General features: G+C 34.2%; 1 protein-coding gene across 1 annotated transcript; it reads left to right on the forward strand.

The window, feature by feature from the left end:
- The first annotated feature begins 2971 nt into the window (after window positions 1-2971).
- Window positions 2972-3874, forward strand: LOC102660043 (uncharacterized). Its single transcript, XM_006575909.1, has 2 exons — window positions 2972-3135; window positions 3214-3874. The coding sequence occupies exons 1-2, from the start codon at window positions 2972-2974 to the stop codon at window positions 3872-3874; spliced, it is 825 nt and encodes a 274-aa protein (XP_006575972.1).
- Window positions 3875-16897: the final 13023 nt, after the last annotated feature.

The raw sequence follows: 16897 nt of genomic DNA on the forward strand, positions 1-16897 counted from the left end.
CTCGCTTTTATCTTTCACAGGACTCAAAGTCCTCGCCCCTCGCCTTTATCTTTCATAGGACTCAAAATCCTCCATCTTTATAGGACTCAAAGTCCTTTGTCTTTTACATTTCAAAAACTTCAATGTCTTTAGCCATTTACATTTTCAAAGACTACAATGTCTTCGTTTACATTTCAAAGACTTCAATATCTTTAGTCATTTATGCTTTCAAAGATTACAATGTCTTCATTTACATTTTAAAGACTTCAATGTCTTCAGTCATTTATGCTTTCCAAGACTACAATGTCTTCATTGGCATTTACAAGACTTCAATGTCTTCTGTCTTTCACATTTACAAGACTTCAATGTCTTCTATTTTTACATTTACAAGACTTCAATGTCTTCTATCTTTTACACTTTATAAGACTTCAACGTCTTCTATCTTTCATAGGACTCAATGTCCTTGTCTTTGTTCTTTTTAGGACTCAACATCCTCTGCTTCTATGCTTTGAAAAGAAAAAAAACTTCAAGTGTCTTCTGCTCTACAGGACTTCAATGTCCTACATTTTACATTTTATAAAACTTTAATGTCCTCTTGTTTTTTCGGTTTCACTTCCTTGGTTTTTGCCAGTTGCCCGGTCGAATAGCAAGATCGCTCGAACGACATTAGTGTCCTTATCTTTACTTCCATTTTATTTCTAATAAAAGATAAGTAAAGAGAGACAACTTTTATACTCTAATTTCGTCCGAGGACTATCGTTCATTGATCTTTTGATCCTTTCTAACTGACTTACGATGCTGAACGCCAGTTACAGTGCAAAGCAAGGAACCATTTGGTGTTTCGATCAGGAAGGCAAAAGATACCAAGAAAAGAGGGGAAAAGGGTCTTTTTCTTGGTTTTCCTGGACCCTAGCTCGCCTAAGCTAGCCTTTGGCTCGCTTGGGCCACCGAATGACTTCAAGGTTAAGAAACCAGCTTGCCTGGGCGAGCTGCAATTGCCCCAAGTGACCCTTCTCTTATAAATAGGCGTGCTAGGGGGGCTGAGAGGGGTGCCATGATGGAGTAGTGAAGGAAATTGAGAGAATTAAAAGAGACGAAAAATAAGAAAGAAGAGGAAACGAAGCCGAGGCACTGCCGAATCGCGACTGCGATCAATCTCTATGTTGTTCCTTGTTCAGGGTTCTTCATGCGACCGTCGGTTAGTTTTGTTTTAAAGATTTGAATGTGATCTATGCACCCTTAGGGGTCCCCCTTTGTTGTTTTGTGCATATTCATTTCCTCCATCAATCATCGGTGATCCAGTTTTCTTTGTAAAGTTCAATCTTAACCGATCACTAGTATTGTAAAGTCATCTTTAAAGAGGTTGAAAGTTAATAAACAAAACCAAGATAAAACCAATTCATAACTTTTTCTTTTTTTATCAAATATCACTTGAGATCGTTTCAAGGTCGAACGCCTTAATGATTCTCTCCGCTTTTCAAAATTTAAAACATCATTTCAAGGTCCAACGCCTTAACGATTTTCTCCGTTTTTCAAAATTTAAAACATTGTTTCAAGGTCAAACGCCTTAGACGACTTCTTGTTCGCAATTAAAATAAATCTTTCAAAAACATAAAATCAATTTAACACACAAACATTCAAACTTAAAGAACTACGTAGGTCTAAATTCCTCATTACACCTGAGGATATGTAGGAGCAAGGGCAGTCCCCTTGTCGACCCCAAAAAAGGAGAAATATAAAAAGGGAAAAATTGATTAAAGGCTGCCACCCCTTGCGGCAGGCACGTGGGGTGCTAATACCTTCCCTATGCGTAAACAACTCTCGAACCCTTATTTTCAAAATTCGCAGACCTCTTCTTTCGGTTTTTCTAACGTTTTCCTTGAATAAATGTTGGTGGCGACTTGCGCGTGTTTTCTTTTTTAGAAGATGCACCTTTGGCTTTACGCCCGCACTCCTTTCATAGGGTAGGTTGCGCCATTAATTAAAATGAAGCTTTCAAAAGCATAAAACCAACTCAACACACAAACTTTCTCACTTTAAAGCACTATGTAGGTCTGAATTCCTCATCGCACCTGAGGATACATAGGAGTAAGGGAAGCCCCCTTGTCAGCCCCAAAAAAATAAAATATAAAAAGGAAAAATAAATAATATTGAAGTCATGTTGTGCACACTCGATTAAAGGGTGTCGTCTCTTGTGACGAGTGCGTGGGGTTCTAATAACGTCATAATAATACATATCATTAAGTTCCTGAATTAAGGACATGGAACAAACTCACCATGTTTTGTTTCCTTGATCAAATCATGTATATCTTCATAACATCATAATAGTACATATAATTCCTGTATTTACCATTTTTCATGTTCACACACGGCATTTTGCATAAACCATTACATTGTCATACTCGTTCATTTAGCATGTTTTCTTTGTGCTATTGACCATATACCTTTTGTTTCCATTAGTCGTTATGTTCACTTATGCATACTCCCACCATATAGTTGCTTATAACTTGCCTTCTTTTTCTTTGTTGTCAAAGTCACAATGAAGCATGAAAGTCTGCACCGCATTCTTAGTTGCATGTGTTGGGTACCATGGTAATAACTACAAACAAACCATGAATGGGTTCATATATTTCTTTCTCTTGACGATGACTAAGAGTTGCATGAACATGGTACCCAATGCATTGTTAATAAGAAAGTGTGGTCTTTCAGGCCTCTTGTGTCAAGTTGATAAATATGTTTGTCATGCATAACATAACCATGCCCTGTTTCATTCATCATATCTCCTTTATGATAGGGTGTTGAAGTATTGGCCATCAAAATTTCCATTCTTGCGAACATGGGGTCGGATCAAGCGTCATCTTTTAAGAAAATCTTTTATCATGTCAAAGTCAAAAATCTAGAAGTAGCCAACTTGCGAAAACTGGGGCAGCGGATGGGTCAAGTTTAACATTAGGCTTTTAGCAAGGTATATGGAAAGATCTGGGATCTGACGATGATAGAAGTTTCAGTTGAAGCAATCGCATCTCACACTCAATACTATGACCAATCACTCAGATGCTTCACTTTTAAGGACTTTCAATTAGCCCCAACCGTAGAGGAGTTTGAAGGGATCTTAGGATGCTCGATAGGAGGAAGGAAGCCATACCTTTTTTCTGGGTACTATCCTTCTATGGCGAGAATAGCAGGAGTGGTCAAGATCTCAGAATGAGAATTAGATCGAGTGAAGCAAAGTAGGAATAGAGTAGCAGGAATACCAAGGAAGTTCTTGGAGGAGAAGGCGGAGACTCTGGCAAGCCAAAGGGAGTGGGTAACATTCATCGACGTATTAGCATTACTAGTGTTGGAGACAATTCTATTTCCAAATGTAGACGGGCTGGTGGATCTAGCAGCGATCGACGCTTTTCTTGCTTATCACCACAACAAGGAAAGCCCAATCATTGCTATTTTAGCAGATGCGTATGATACATTCAACTTGAGATGTGAGAAGAGTAGTGCAAGGATTGTCTGTTGTATGCCTGGTCTTTATGTATGTTTGGTATCCCACATCTTTAATCATGAAAGTAGATCTGTCTGTCCCCTACAAGGTCATCGCATGTGCTCGAGAAAGGACAAAGCAAATTGGGAAGAACTCTTGGCAAGCATGACGGGAGTGTCCATTAGTTGGTTTCCACAGTGGAAAGAAGGAGGGGCAGGAGCGTTATGCTCATGTGAAGGATTTCCAAATGTTCCTTTGATAGGGATGAAGGGTCGTATTAATTATAATCCCGTGTTGGCCATAAGACAGTTAAGATACCTTATGAGCGGTGCGCCATTGGAGGAGACCATCGCACCTTTCATCGCACGAGGTTTTGATGAAGCTAATACAAAGATGCTTCAGAGGATCCGTAAGGCATGAAATAAAATGGGAAGAAAAGATAAAGAACTTAGGGGAAGTAGCAATGGTGTCATAGGTGGCTATCATAAATGGTTGAAATCTAGAACGCAAGGGATGACTTGGCTCCAAAAGCTAAAGGGTTTGAGTGCAGAAAAGGCTAAAATGCCTGAGAAGAGTGAAAAGGTGCAAGCCTTGAAAACTGAGCTCAAAAAGATAAAAGTAGCAAAGGAGAAGCTAAAGGTGGCAGTCACTAGGGTTAGGAAAGAATGTGATGAGCTAAAAGATATCAACATGATCGCAGCTGAAGTGCTAGAGCGGGAAACGAAAAGGGCCAGAAAGGAAGAGTGGAGTAGAAACAAGTTTCAAGGGGATTTGTTAGGTAGCAGTAATGAGCTTAAACTTAGAAAATCCGAGAGGGAAAAATCAAGGATGGAAAGCATGATGTTAGAGGATAAGTTAAAGAGTTTTCAGAGGTCAAAGAGATGTTTGACAGAGCAGTTAATCATTCATCAATATAAAGAGAAGGTGAACCTAGCTGCTAGTCACAGGTAGATGCTGGAAGACGAACAGGCAAAGGTGTCAGCCTTGCAAGTTGAAAGGGAAGCAAGAGAAGGGGTGATAGAGTTATTGCATAAAGAAGCCAGGAGATAGATGGATAGATTTCCTCTCACTATGAATGAGAGTCAAGAGCTTCCAAGGTTGTTAGCCAGAGCCATGGCGGTGGCTGACACATACTTTGCTCCCGATGAAGTTCACAGTCTTTTCAATTATTGCCAGCACATGGTCGAACTAATGACCCACATAATTAGGAATCACTAATGTGTCCATGTTGTATTTCTATTTATGCTTTGCCTCTAACAAGATGAACAATGTTGTTTTTAATGAAAATTGGATTTGATTCGACCCTATGTTCTACTGAATGTCCTATGTAAAATTCACGATACTTCAACAACTTATCATTGTTATGCATTCACGTTTATTTAGTTGTTACATTACTCATTGCATTCTTTCCTTAACAGTCTTCGTCGTCGTCATCATCAAAATGTAATCATAGTAATAAAAAAGAATGAATGCGCTTTACGACACCCTTACCAAACACGTGCCAAGGCTAGAATCATGAGTGAGATAGAGGACGTTCAAGAATAGATGAAAGCCAACATGGAGGCCATGAAAGACCAAATGACCACCATGATGGAGGCTATGATGAGTATGAGAAAAATGATGGAGGTCAACACGACTGCAGTCACTGCCACAAGTACTGCCACTGAGGTGGACTCGACTCACCCAGTCCTGGATATGGTAGGTCAGGGAGGTGAAGCGTTGGGAAGTACGGGTGGCCCCCATTTTGTGCAAGTCCAGAGCAAGCATCCCTTTCTACCATATGGCTTGCCTCCCAACTATGCATCACCAAATGTTGCACACACGCTCGATAAGAATGTCAACAACTCTGCTCCCATACACCTGCCAAACACCTTGGGGTCCCTTAGTATCGCCCACAACCACAACTACAACCCTTATATTTTGTGGTGGGAAGACTACCTCCTGTCATGGTGGAAAGGGAAAAATTCAATGATATAGAAGAAAGGCTAAGAGCCATTGAAGGAGGCGGAGACTATCCTTTTGTCGACATGGAAGAACTGTGCCTAGTGCCCAACATCATCATTCCTTTGAAGTTCAAGGTGCCAAATTTTGACAAATACAAGGGGACTACTTGCCCCAAGAATCACCTGAAGATGTACTACCGGAAAATATGAGCATATGTGAAGGATGAAAAACTCTTGATGCATTTTTTCAAGAAAGTTTGGTTGGGGCAACTATCACTTGGTACACTAATCTGGAATCTTCCCGAGTCTGTTCCTGGAAAAACCTAATGGCTACCTTCATTAGGCAATATCAGTATAATTCTGATATGGCCCCAGATAGAATGCAGTTGCAGAACATGTGCAAAAGGGAGCATGAATCCTTCAAATAATATGCCCAGAGATGGAGGGATCTGGAGACTCAAGTAGCGTCCCCAATGATGGAGAGGGAAATGATCACAATGATAGTAGACACTTTACCTGTGTTCTACTACCAGAAGATGGTGGGATACATGCCCTCAAATTTTGCAGATCTGGTATTTGCAGGTGAAAGGATCGAAGTAGGCCAAAGAAGGGGAAAATTTGATTATGTTGCTTCAAAGAGTTCTGGCAATAGGAGGCCTGAGGCAGGTGGAGAAAAGAAAAAGGAGGGAGACACCCATGTCGTGACCACAACACCTACATGGCCAAGCTCCCAACAAACCCCTCACAACCCCATGTACCAGTATCCCCACACCAATACAATTACTTGGCCAATATTGGCTCTCCCCCCTGCCCAATGCCCTTCCGACCAAGAACGTCGAATCAACCACAAAGACCTTCCCAATAGCAACCACAAAATCCATTCCCTACATAGCCCAGACCGAGTGCAAATCCCAACCCCAATACAAACACCAATCCAAGGAGGAACTTCATAAAGAGAAAACCTGCGGAGTTCACCTCAATCCCAATGTTGTATCCCGACCTGCTACCATCCTTACTCAGCAACCAAATGGTCGTAGTAAGCCTACCTAATGAAACAAAAAAAAAGAACAAACCTACCTAATGAGTCCCTATGTACACAAATCATCAAGATGTTGAGTGCATGAGTGATTTTACAAAAGAGGGTTGCACCACTCAACACATTCATCATACCACTTATTTTCTGGATTTGGTGCCTAATAATACCTATTCTGGGAACCAACAAAGAACAAGGATTTAAGCTCTTTTGAACCAAACCCTCATCCAACAACTCCTTTACTTGGGGAATAACCTCAAGCCCAAGAGGTGTGGCAGTGCTAACAAGTGTCTTTTGACAAAGGAGAAAATGTAGAGGTTGTCTAAGAGGGGAAGTTTCTTTAATGTTTGTCTTTATTGCAAAATGACTTTCCTTCTTAGCTAACCTCTTGGAGGAGACACTTACCTCCTTACACTCCTCCTTAACCATTAATGGTTATCCTTTTTCTTGGGGGTAGATTTCTTCACCAGATTCTTCGCCTTTTGCTTCTTCACTTTCACTAGAGGAAGGTGAAGTAGTAACCTCATCTTGGCTACTATAAATGTCTTGGGCCCTTATAATCATGGTTTTCTTGGTGGGGCATTGAGAAGTAATATGTCCTCTTCCAAGACATTTAAAGCACTTTATAGAGCTAGTCTTCTCTTGCATACTAGCCTTAGGGGGGTTGCTTTTTTATTGTCTTCCCCTTATCATCTTTGGGCTTAGAAGGTGGTGCCCCTAAGATTCCTAGACCTTGGTCTTTCTTTTTATAAGAGTGAGAGCCATAAGATTTTGAAGTAGACTTTCTTTTAAGTTGTTGCTCTACCTTTATTTCCCAATCTAAGTAAGCCTTTACATTGTCCTTCCCATGGAAGTATGAGAAGTTAATGTTAGCCTCTTGAGGATTTCTTTCCTTTTCTCTCCTATGGGAGTGAGGTCTAAGATGTGACCTATGCCTTCCTTCATGATAGTCACGAAGTTATTCACTTAGGCTTTTACAAGAGTCATGACTACTATAGGTGGCATATTTTTCTTTCCTTAACTCTTTTAGTATTTTCCTTCTTTCTTCTTCTCTTATTTTCCCTCTTATCTTGATTTATTTCTACCCTCTCTTTTCCTTTTTCTTTTATTTCTAGTTTTTCTTTCCATAACTTGAGGGAAGTCAACTCATCTAAGATTCTAGATAGAGGGTCCTTATGACTAGTAACCTCACCAATAACTCTAGATGAATGATGACTCATGTTGGTTCCTAAGTTATGGTTCTTTCTTGTTGGGGGTTTGCAAAAGGTAAAATCTAGGGTTCAAAAGAACTCAAAATAAGCGTGATAAGCCAGAAGAAAGTATCATGCAATAACAAGATAAACTAGGCGTGACTAGTAAAGAAAATAAGCTATGAAAGTAAGCAAGAAATTAAAGTGAAAGAAATGTAAACTAGGCAGTTCCTAAGAGTGTTTGGATGACCTTATTTAAGGTTCTCAACAAACCACTCACTATCCTAAGGAAAAATTGCCTAAAATTATTACACACAAATGGAAGTAGGGTGACCTATTGGAGGCTCCCAACTTACTTGCAATGAAAGACCTTTTCGTTACAAAATTTAAAAGCAATAAAGGTAAGTTAATTGTCAATTACAAAATAGTCCTCAATTTTGGTGGTTGTGCTCTCCTTGGTGATTCACTCAATTTGGAGTGCTTCTTAGTCTAATAGCTCTTAAGGTGGTTGACCCCTTGCTTCTTGACTCAAATTCTTCAAGAGATGACACCAATCCTCATTTCCAATTCCCTATATGGCAACTCACAAACAAGGAAACAAAGAGACAAGCAATAACTAAAGACAAAAAAATGAAATGAAAGCTAAACCAATAGAGTTTTAAAAAGACATTTTCAAGGATTATTCAACAATTAAAGCAATGAAAAGCATATAAAAGCAAGCTAGGACTCAAAGAGAAACCTAGAATGGCTCTAGAGTATAGTAAAAAAAACTAAAAAAATAAGACTCAAGAAACCTCTAGTTTTGGCACTTATTTTCACACTGATTTTCAATTGAAATTTCAGAACTATGATTGGTATAAAATAGGCACAAATTATAGAACAAATTTCGAGCCAAAATAACAAGCACACTTCCCTTTCACTTGTTTTTCCTGGACACTGACTTTTTTGCAAACTTGTGTGATTTTTAGTATTTTTTCCTTTTATCCAAAATCACTTGGTTCTTTTTTTATAATTTTTTCCAGATGTCGATGAAATTCAATAAAAATTTCAGCTCAAAATTCGTAGTGACCAATTCCTAGTAATTTTACAAGTACGTATGTTCAAGCTGCCAACACCAGTTATTTCAACCTAGAAATCAAGAGTAGTGTTTATGTTGCTTAAGGCTTGGATAATTACAATTTGTGTTTGCTTATGCTCAAATTTCTTGAATAACACAATTCAAGAGAGCTTAAGACTTATTTTGATTCACAAATTCAGCCACAACTCAGCACCACAACTTAACTTCTTCATAGGCATCATGTAGGAAACTTAGAAAACAAAAAAAAGTTCAACAACAAGACTACATCTAGGAATTGATTTAGAACATGTTATGAACTAAATGACATGCATGAATTAGAATAAAAATTCAAAAGATAGGCTAATAATGACAAGAATACATGAACAAATGTATCTAGAATTCAATCAACAAAATAAAATTTCAACACAAACTTAGAACATAATGTGACAATTATTATGACTAAACATGACTCTAAGACAACATGGATTAAGTGATTTACACTTAGATTTTGTGGTTTTCTTTTCTAATGAATATTTTGGAAGAAAATTTAGATCTAAAGGTTTAGCACAAGAATATTATGACTGAAAAATGATAGAACCTAAAATCAACACAAAATCATGATTCAAGAGTAGATCTATAAATTTTGAACCATAGAAATGCAAGAACAATTGTAGATCTAATATTTAATCAGATTTTTTTTTTTGAATCTACTCTAAACAACACTAAACCACAAGACAATGGAGGATATACATGGAGAATAAGATGAAAAATAAGGAATTAAAGTGAATTGACCAAACAAAAAGATAGAGGAAGCAAAAGAACATCACCTAGAGGAAGATGCTCTTGATACCACATGATGTAGCTCCATGTGGAGCTTGTAGGTCTTGGATCTTTTTCATCAAGGGAGTCCTTTTATTCTTGAAGATTAATTGCAGTGGAATGGAGATGGAAGAATGATGATTGGAGACGTCACTTCAAGGAGAAGATGAGTCAAGAAGAAGCTCACCACCATAGGAAGCCATGGATAAGAGCTTGAAGGTAGGAGAAAATGGGATGAGGGAGAAGGAGAGAAGGAGCACAAAATTTTGTTCCTCGAAAGAGGTCTGAACTTTGAAGTGTAATTCTCAAATGATCAAAGTTGAAAAAAATGCACACACATGACCTCTATTTATAGCCTAAGTCTCACACAAAATTGGAGGGAAATTTGAATTTCTAAATTTAGAGTCAATTACTCCTGCCAAAACATAAAGGGCTAAGGGGTGTTTTGGATTCTACTAAAAGGAGACATCATTTTGAAATTTTAGTCATGCCAATGTGACTAGGGTTCAACGAAGGTAACGAAAATAACATCAATTTTATAAAAAGATTACTTTTACAACGTCTCATTTTCAAGGGTTTTTCAAAGGAAGTATAAAAACATCTTATTATAGTACCCAAAACATAAGATAGACTAAGAAAAGCTCAAACTAACTAGGAGAAAGGCTTAGAAGTTACGAAAGAAATGATTGAGGGATTGTTCTCCACCGAATCCTTGAGGTGGATTCTAAGGATTCCGCTCCGATTAAAATGTTCCTCTCGGTGTGGTGGTTCGGCAGCAAGCAACAGCGGCTTGTGGTGGCCACCGGTGGTCGTGGGTGGTGGAGGAGGACGTGTTAGGGCTTGGGTGGGCATTTGGAGAGAAAAGGAGTGAAAAATCCTGTTTTCACGCTGCAGAACATATTTATAACCTGCAGATCTCGCTTAGCGAGCTTGTCTCGCTAAGCGAAAGTTCACTTTTGGCGCTAAGTGCAACTTTTGGCACTTAGCACAATGCCTGTCAGGTTGGGATTTGCGCTGAGTGCGACAATTCACGCTAAGCGTAATTCCTCTTGCGCTAAGCATGACAATTCGCATTGAGCACAATTCCCTCTCAAATTGGAATTGTGCTTAGTGTGCTTTTCACGCTAAGCGATAGATCAAAAATTGTTATTTGAAAATCCCAACAGTCAAACCGTGGGGACATGTGTTAGGAACCTACAGTCAAAATTTGAAGACAATACAACGGTTAACGAATCTAGGATCGCGGTTTTACCAGAATAGGTGTAGGTAAAATTTGAAATCTCATAATTTCAAGTGAGGTCAATAAAACTCCACATAACTCAATATCCATATTAAGCAAATCACACATGACTAGTTCACACCATACCTCAACTCATTCAAGTCAATCATATAATCAAATAACACGATAAATACATTTAAACATCGATTTATAGTTAGTAAAATTTCAGGTCATTACACATAAGACTATGTGATGGTTTAAAATTGCTACTAACTGATTTGAATATAGTGACTGTTAAAATGTGCACATAACAGTGTGATCAAACCTTTGTTATTATAATTTTAAAAATTTAAAAATATAATAAATTATAGTAATTTAAATAGTATTAGTTATATAATATGTGTAATGTTATTAATATTATTATTATGTTATATTAAAAAAATATTGACAGATAAAAATAATTATTAATATATTACATTATTATATTTTTAAATTATTAATTTATTAATTTTTACTTATATAAAAATTATCATAAGATTATAACAATATATAATTTTTATATCATATAACAATGTTTGATGAACACCCATGATATTATCTTACACCTAGAGAGAGAGTTGAAAAAGAAAAAATTATATGTAAGATAGAGTTTATGATGTGATAAAAAGAGAGACAAAGAAAAATGAGAGGTATTGGTAGGGTGTTTAGAATAGATGGGTGTATGTGTATCATAATTCTATATTATATTAACACTTAAATTATGTTACATTAAATTATTATGTGATAATATTAATAACTTAATATTAAATAATTATTAGTATCTTATATGAATATTTTTTACTAAAATAATTATCATTATTAATGATAAATTACTTTGTTAAATTTAAAATGAATTTGAAATAATAATTTATCATTTTTACTATGAAGTTTTAATAGATTATATATAATTTTATTAATTGTAATATTGTAAATTTGAAAATTTTAAATTATATTATATTGTAATTATTATTCATAAAATGTTTATTATTTTTTAAGTATCAATAGTTAAATATAAATATTTTAAATTTTTTGTTATATTATGTTATATTTTGTTTTTTGAATATAAATATTTTAAACTATATTAATTAGTATTTATTATAATTTTTATAATTTTTTTAAATTAAAATTATTAAATTAATATATTGACAGTTTTAGAACCTCACTAAGTACAAATTTAAAAAATTATATTTTTTAAAATAAATATAATTAAATTATCATAGTAGTGCCACCATGCAAAAATCACTTAGTATCATTACAAATCGTCACAAAGTCCGATGATATAACATGGCAAGTTTGTTTCCTAGCATCATTAGTCTAACTTAAAATTGAATCGATTTTAGAAATTAGAAGACCAAATTAAACTTGAAAAATAAATTTAGATAACAAGACCAATTGAACTGATTTAGCGTTTTAGTTTTTACACATTATGCAAAATAGAGCAATAAGGAAATTAATGATTAGTCAGCAAGTGTGTTGGTTTAAATGCTGTGGTTAAATTTTATAAGGAGGTTAGATTTCCGTAAACCACCTCAATGCACAACTTCAAAATTAGGACTCTGATCAATGTGTGATTTTATCCTATAGTTTCTTTGCATTGATGCCTACTTTCTCACCAAAAATTAGCTCCATAAAGTCAATATTGCTTAATTTGGTCCCCTTGAATTGAAATGGCAAGTTAAGATTTCCCTAAATCACCTTGGTGCACAGCTCCCAAACCTAAACTCTGATCATGGTGAGTATTCTCCTATAATTTCTTAGCACTAGTGCCTACTTGCTTTCCAAAAAAATACCTCCACAAAGTCAGCATAACTCATTTTGGATTTGGATTAAGATTTCATTGGTTTTAGTACAAGGATGTCGTGCTAGTTGGTGATGTCATCATGTCATGTATTATCTTGTGGAAGATGTTGATTGAGGGATATTTTAGGGTTTTTGAAATAATTCAAAACATAACAAGATAATCCTTCTTGATTTCTAAATGAAAAATATGAATTACGACTTATATTAAGCTTGAAAATGAACACTTTTATGAAGTATCTAAAAGTACAAAATGAAAATGGAGGATGAGAGCAATAAGAGAAGGATATCTTACCACTGAAAAGCCCAAAACACAAAGGAAGTACAACTACAAGGTCCCTTGAGCAAGAAGAATAAAAACCTCAAGCTCTCTCATAGAGGTTTTTTCTTAGAGAATAAAATGAGAGTGTCTAGAGTTTGTTTAGATTTGCAAGGGTTTGTGAGGGATTTATGACTCGGTTGCTTCCTTCTCTTCACATCCAATACTTAACTAAACTCACCCACTCCTTTCTCATGATTCAAGGTTCATCCCTTAAGTCCAAACAATTAATCTAAAACTTATTATTTACACTTAAAAAAATATTTTCACACACATAATCATAATAATACATACAAACACCACACATAATTTATTAATTAATTAATTACAGACACCTTAAATCAAACATTATGAAAATCACAATATTACATATATCTCATTCAAGACTTCCATATACCCGTAATGGTTTTTTTTTTTATCATATTAGTTCAATTCATAAATTTTATTAAAGTTAGATAACAATTGAAATATTTGCCAGGCAAGAGCAATTCGCACTTGAAATAACAATCATATATCATAATTACAACTTTAACATATCTCAATTTGATTGGGATTTTTTTTAACAACAAGCATGTCATATATGTCACAATTTGCTTATTTTCTTGTATGAGATATAATAAGTCCTTTTTGGAATCAAGAATGTCAAATGGTGTGAAAGTTCTCACTACATAGGTTTTTTAAAGAATAATTGTTTCTATATAATTGGCTCAACCATTAATGATGATTGGCATGTAATGTTCATGCAATTCAAATTTTTAATAATTAATAATTTCCTTTTTAGAATATTCTAAGAAATCTCATGCGTATGGTAAACCAATTTATCCGTCATTTGTGATATTTCTTAAAGCATGACAACTTTCAAATTATGTAATAAATGAACCATAGATTAAAAGTTCGATCATCAATTTAATCGTAAGTAGCTAGTCTCGAACTTTGACTTCAATGCGTTGAAAGTCAAATAATTAATCATTAATAAATTGATTTAGGGATAATTTGTTCTAAACTAAGACACAACCTCAAATGACCTAAGAGATTAGAGAGACAACTCAGTCTAACACTCAAGGAGCAAGAAAAATGGCCTTGAGTGTTAGGTAGAGAAAAAAAATATGATTTATAACTTAAACTAGATAACTATTGACTATCATTTTTTGAAACATTTATTCTTCATCTTAACCATTCATTTTCTTGAAATTTAATGGTTAGGATTAACTACTTATTACAACCATTAGATTTCTAAAAAAATGAATAGTAAGGATGAGAAATAATTCTTTTAGAGTTATTCTTGAAGTAAGTTGATTCCTCCTCTTTAAAAATAGGTTAATCTATATTTAAATAAAGTTATTTTTAAAGAAAATTTAGCAAGCTTATTCAAACCTCATCAGCCATATTGTTATCTTTGGAAATCATTATTAGAGCCCATTGTTAAAGTTATATTTGGATTCAGGAAGCTCCCCATTGAAAATCATTGTTAGAGCCCATTGTTAAATGCATGTGATCATTCCTAAGGGTTCGAGGAGAACAATAAAAAAACGAAAATTTTGTGGTTCATAAGCTCTATTGTCAAGTTTTAATTAAGAAAGTTTATTTATCTGATTCACTGTATTGAATTCTCTGGTATCATAAAATTACATCATGGAATTTTTGTTTAAAAGAATTGGAAGTTTAATTATGAAGGCTTGTGTAGATTATCCAAATTTAATGATTTTGGGTAGAAATCTTCTTATAAGTAAGAAGGAAATTATAGTTGGTTGATCAGGTGTAGAGGTGGTGGGATTTAGAACTATGACACAAGCTAATTTTTTTTTAGTTTTTATTGATTAAAATCATGTTAGGTAATCTGAAGATTAAATAAAAAAAAAGGTCCTATGAAGTTATTTTGTAACAAATAAGCTACCCAAATTATTCACAGTTCAATTTAACATGAAATGACAAAACACATTGATTGTCATTTTGTTAAGAAAAAATTGGATAATAGATTAGTAATGATTTTCTATAATATTTCCAGGCATCAATTAACAATTGTTTTAACCAAAGAGCGTATCTACAAAGTGATTTGAACACTTTACATTTAAATTCAAAATGATTGACATTTATTTGTTATTTTGAAGGAGAGTGTTGTAAATATGTAAATAACTCTAATTTAAGACAAAATATTTTCTCCTTTACATATCTCAGTAGTATATATGTAATTGGAATATATTATAATGTCATGTTTCATGCTTTTCATTTATTATGATTAGCTTATATATTAATATTAGAACTTGAATCTTTTGAATCATTGATGACATTTATAATTTTTTTTTTCTTGTATTTCCAGTACATTTGAATAGAAAATAAGGATTCTCCCAATTGCATCTTTTTTCTTAAAAAAAATCTCTGTAGAAAATTTGCATGTCTTTAAAGACATCAACTTGATAAGAACATGCACATTACTATATTCATTGCACAAGATATTATACTTATTGAAACTATCGACATGCATATTTTGAAGGCATTAAAGGTTCATGTGTAATGAAGACAAGATCCGTAAAACTTGTATTAATTGTTTGTACTATTCTTCTCATAGGATGAGGCTATAGTGAAGTTCAAATAATATGATACATCACTTATTAACATTTAATATATCCATATTACAATAAATGGTTATGATGTTTTGTGGGCAACCAGTTGGATGAATACAATATAACTAGATTGAAAATTACAATTTGGTCCTTATGTGGTTGAAATTTATGTGAGTTAGGGTTAGATAGATGGAATTCATGGTGGAGGAGATAGGCTCTTGGTCAAAATTCATAAGTGCTTGAAAAATTTATTGTAGCACGTGAGAAACTTTCACACAAAGCAATGAAATTTTATTGTTTGATTGAACATGAGACAAATGAGACATGATGACATGGATTTGGATAATGTGGTTCTAATCGATCCCAACCCGACGTGTGATCCCAGTTTTAAATTTACGAAAAAGAGTTAACAACATTGCTTCTGAAAATTGGTGGAGATCACATTAATTTCCAGAGAAAAAGAAGGCTCCAAAGAAGAATTAAAGGTAAGGTGAATATTGCCCCAAAATTGGATACATAATGAAGTTGAAATTAATTAAGTGTAAGGTTTCTTTTTCACATTCCAAAATGCCTATAATAAGTTTAAGTTATTTTAGGGTTTTGCTTCAACATATTTTGCTTATGTATGTCAATGTTTTACTCTTTATGTTGTTTAAATGGAAGTGTTTATTTCCTAAATGAGAGACAAATAAATTCTTAATCAATATTTATTGTTGGCCTTATTTAATCAAACTTCAATTTGTGATTACGAAGTTGTCTTATTTTAGACTTCAATTTGTTACATTAGAGTTTTTCTATCATTTGCTTGTACATTTGGTCACTATAAATGTGAAATTAATATGTTGAAGTTAAAGTATTGGATATAGACATTACGCCAAATTTGTTCATTTACAACGTTTATTTTTCAAATAGATAGTGCCTTTTAATCGCTATCTATGGTGGCAATGTATATTTATATACAACGCTTGCCAAAAAAGCATTGTATATGATAAATTGATATACAATGCTTATCAAATAAATGCTGCCAAACAGGACTGCACTTTTTAGTGCATATACAACATATTTTTTTTGAAAAAAAGCACTATCTATCATGCAATATATACACCATTTTTTGTAAAAATGCTATGCAAATCAATCTAGATATACAATTTTTTTTATATATAAATGTAGTCTAAAGTTATTTTAATATACATCATTCTTGAAAAAGCACAATTTATCTATAAGTTTTTTAGACAGCTTTAGTTCATTATCATATTTTTCAGTCGCATACACAAAATCCAAAAAATCCACAAACCAAACACGTGCACATACTACACTATTCATACACAAACATTCTAAAATATCACTTTCATTTTGAAACTAACTTGTACACAAACCAAGCTATTTCGATAAACAAGCTACACTATTCCTACATGTACGAGTTTATTTATATGCATTTTGTAGAGTTTTATTCCAAAAGATAAGGT

This window comes from Glycine max, chromosome 2, assembly GCF_000004515.6.
Source record: "Glycine max cultivar Williams 82 chromosome 2, Glycine_max_v4.0, whole genome shotgun sequence".
In the NCBI taxonomy this organism is placed as follows: domain Eukaryota; kingdom Viridiplantae; phylum Streptophyta; class Magnoliopsida; order Fabales; family Fabaceae; genus Glycine; species Glycine max.

What these genes read in the sequence shown, in the direction of transcription:
- LOC102660043 (XM_006575909.1), top strand. Translation starts at nt 2,972, where the DNA reads ATGATAGAAGTTTCAGTTGAAGCAATCGCATCTCACACTCAATACTAT. An exon ending in AAGCCATACCTTTTTTCTGG is followed by an intron (nt 3,136 to 3,213) that starts GTACTATCCTTC and finishes GAAGCAAAGTAG; the next exon opens with GAATAGAGTAGCAGGAATAC.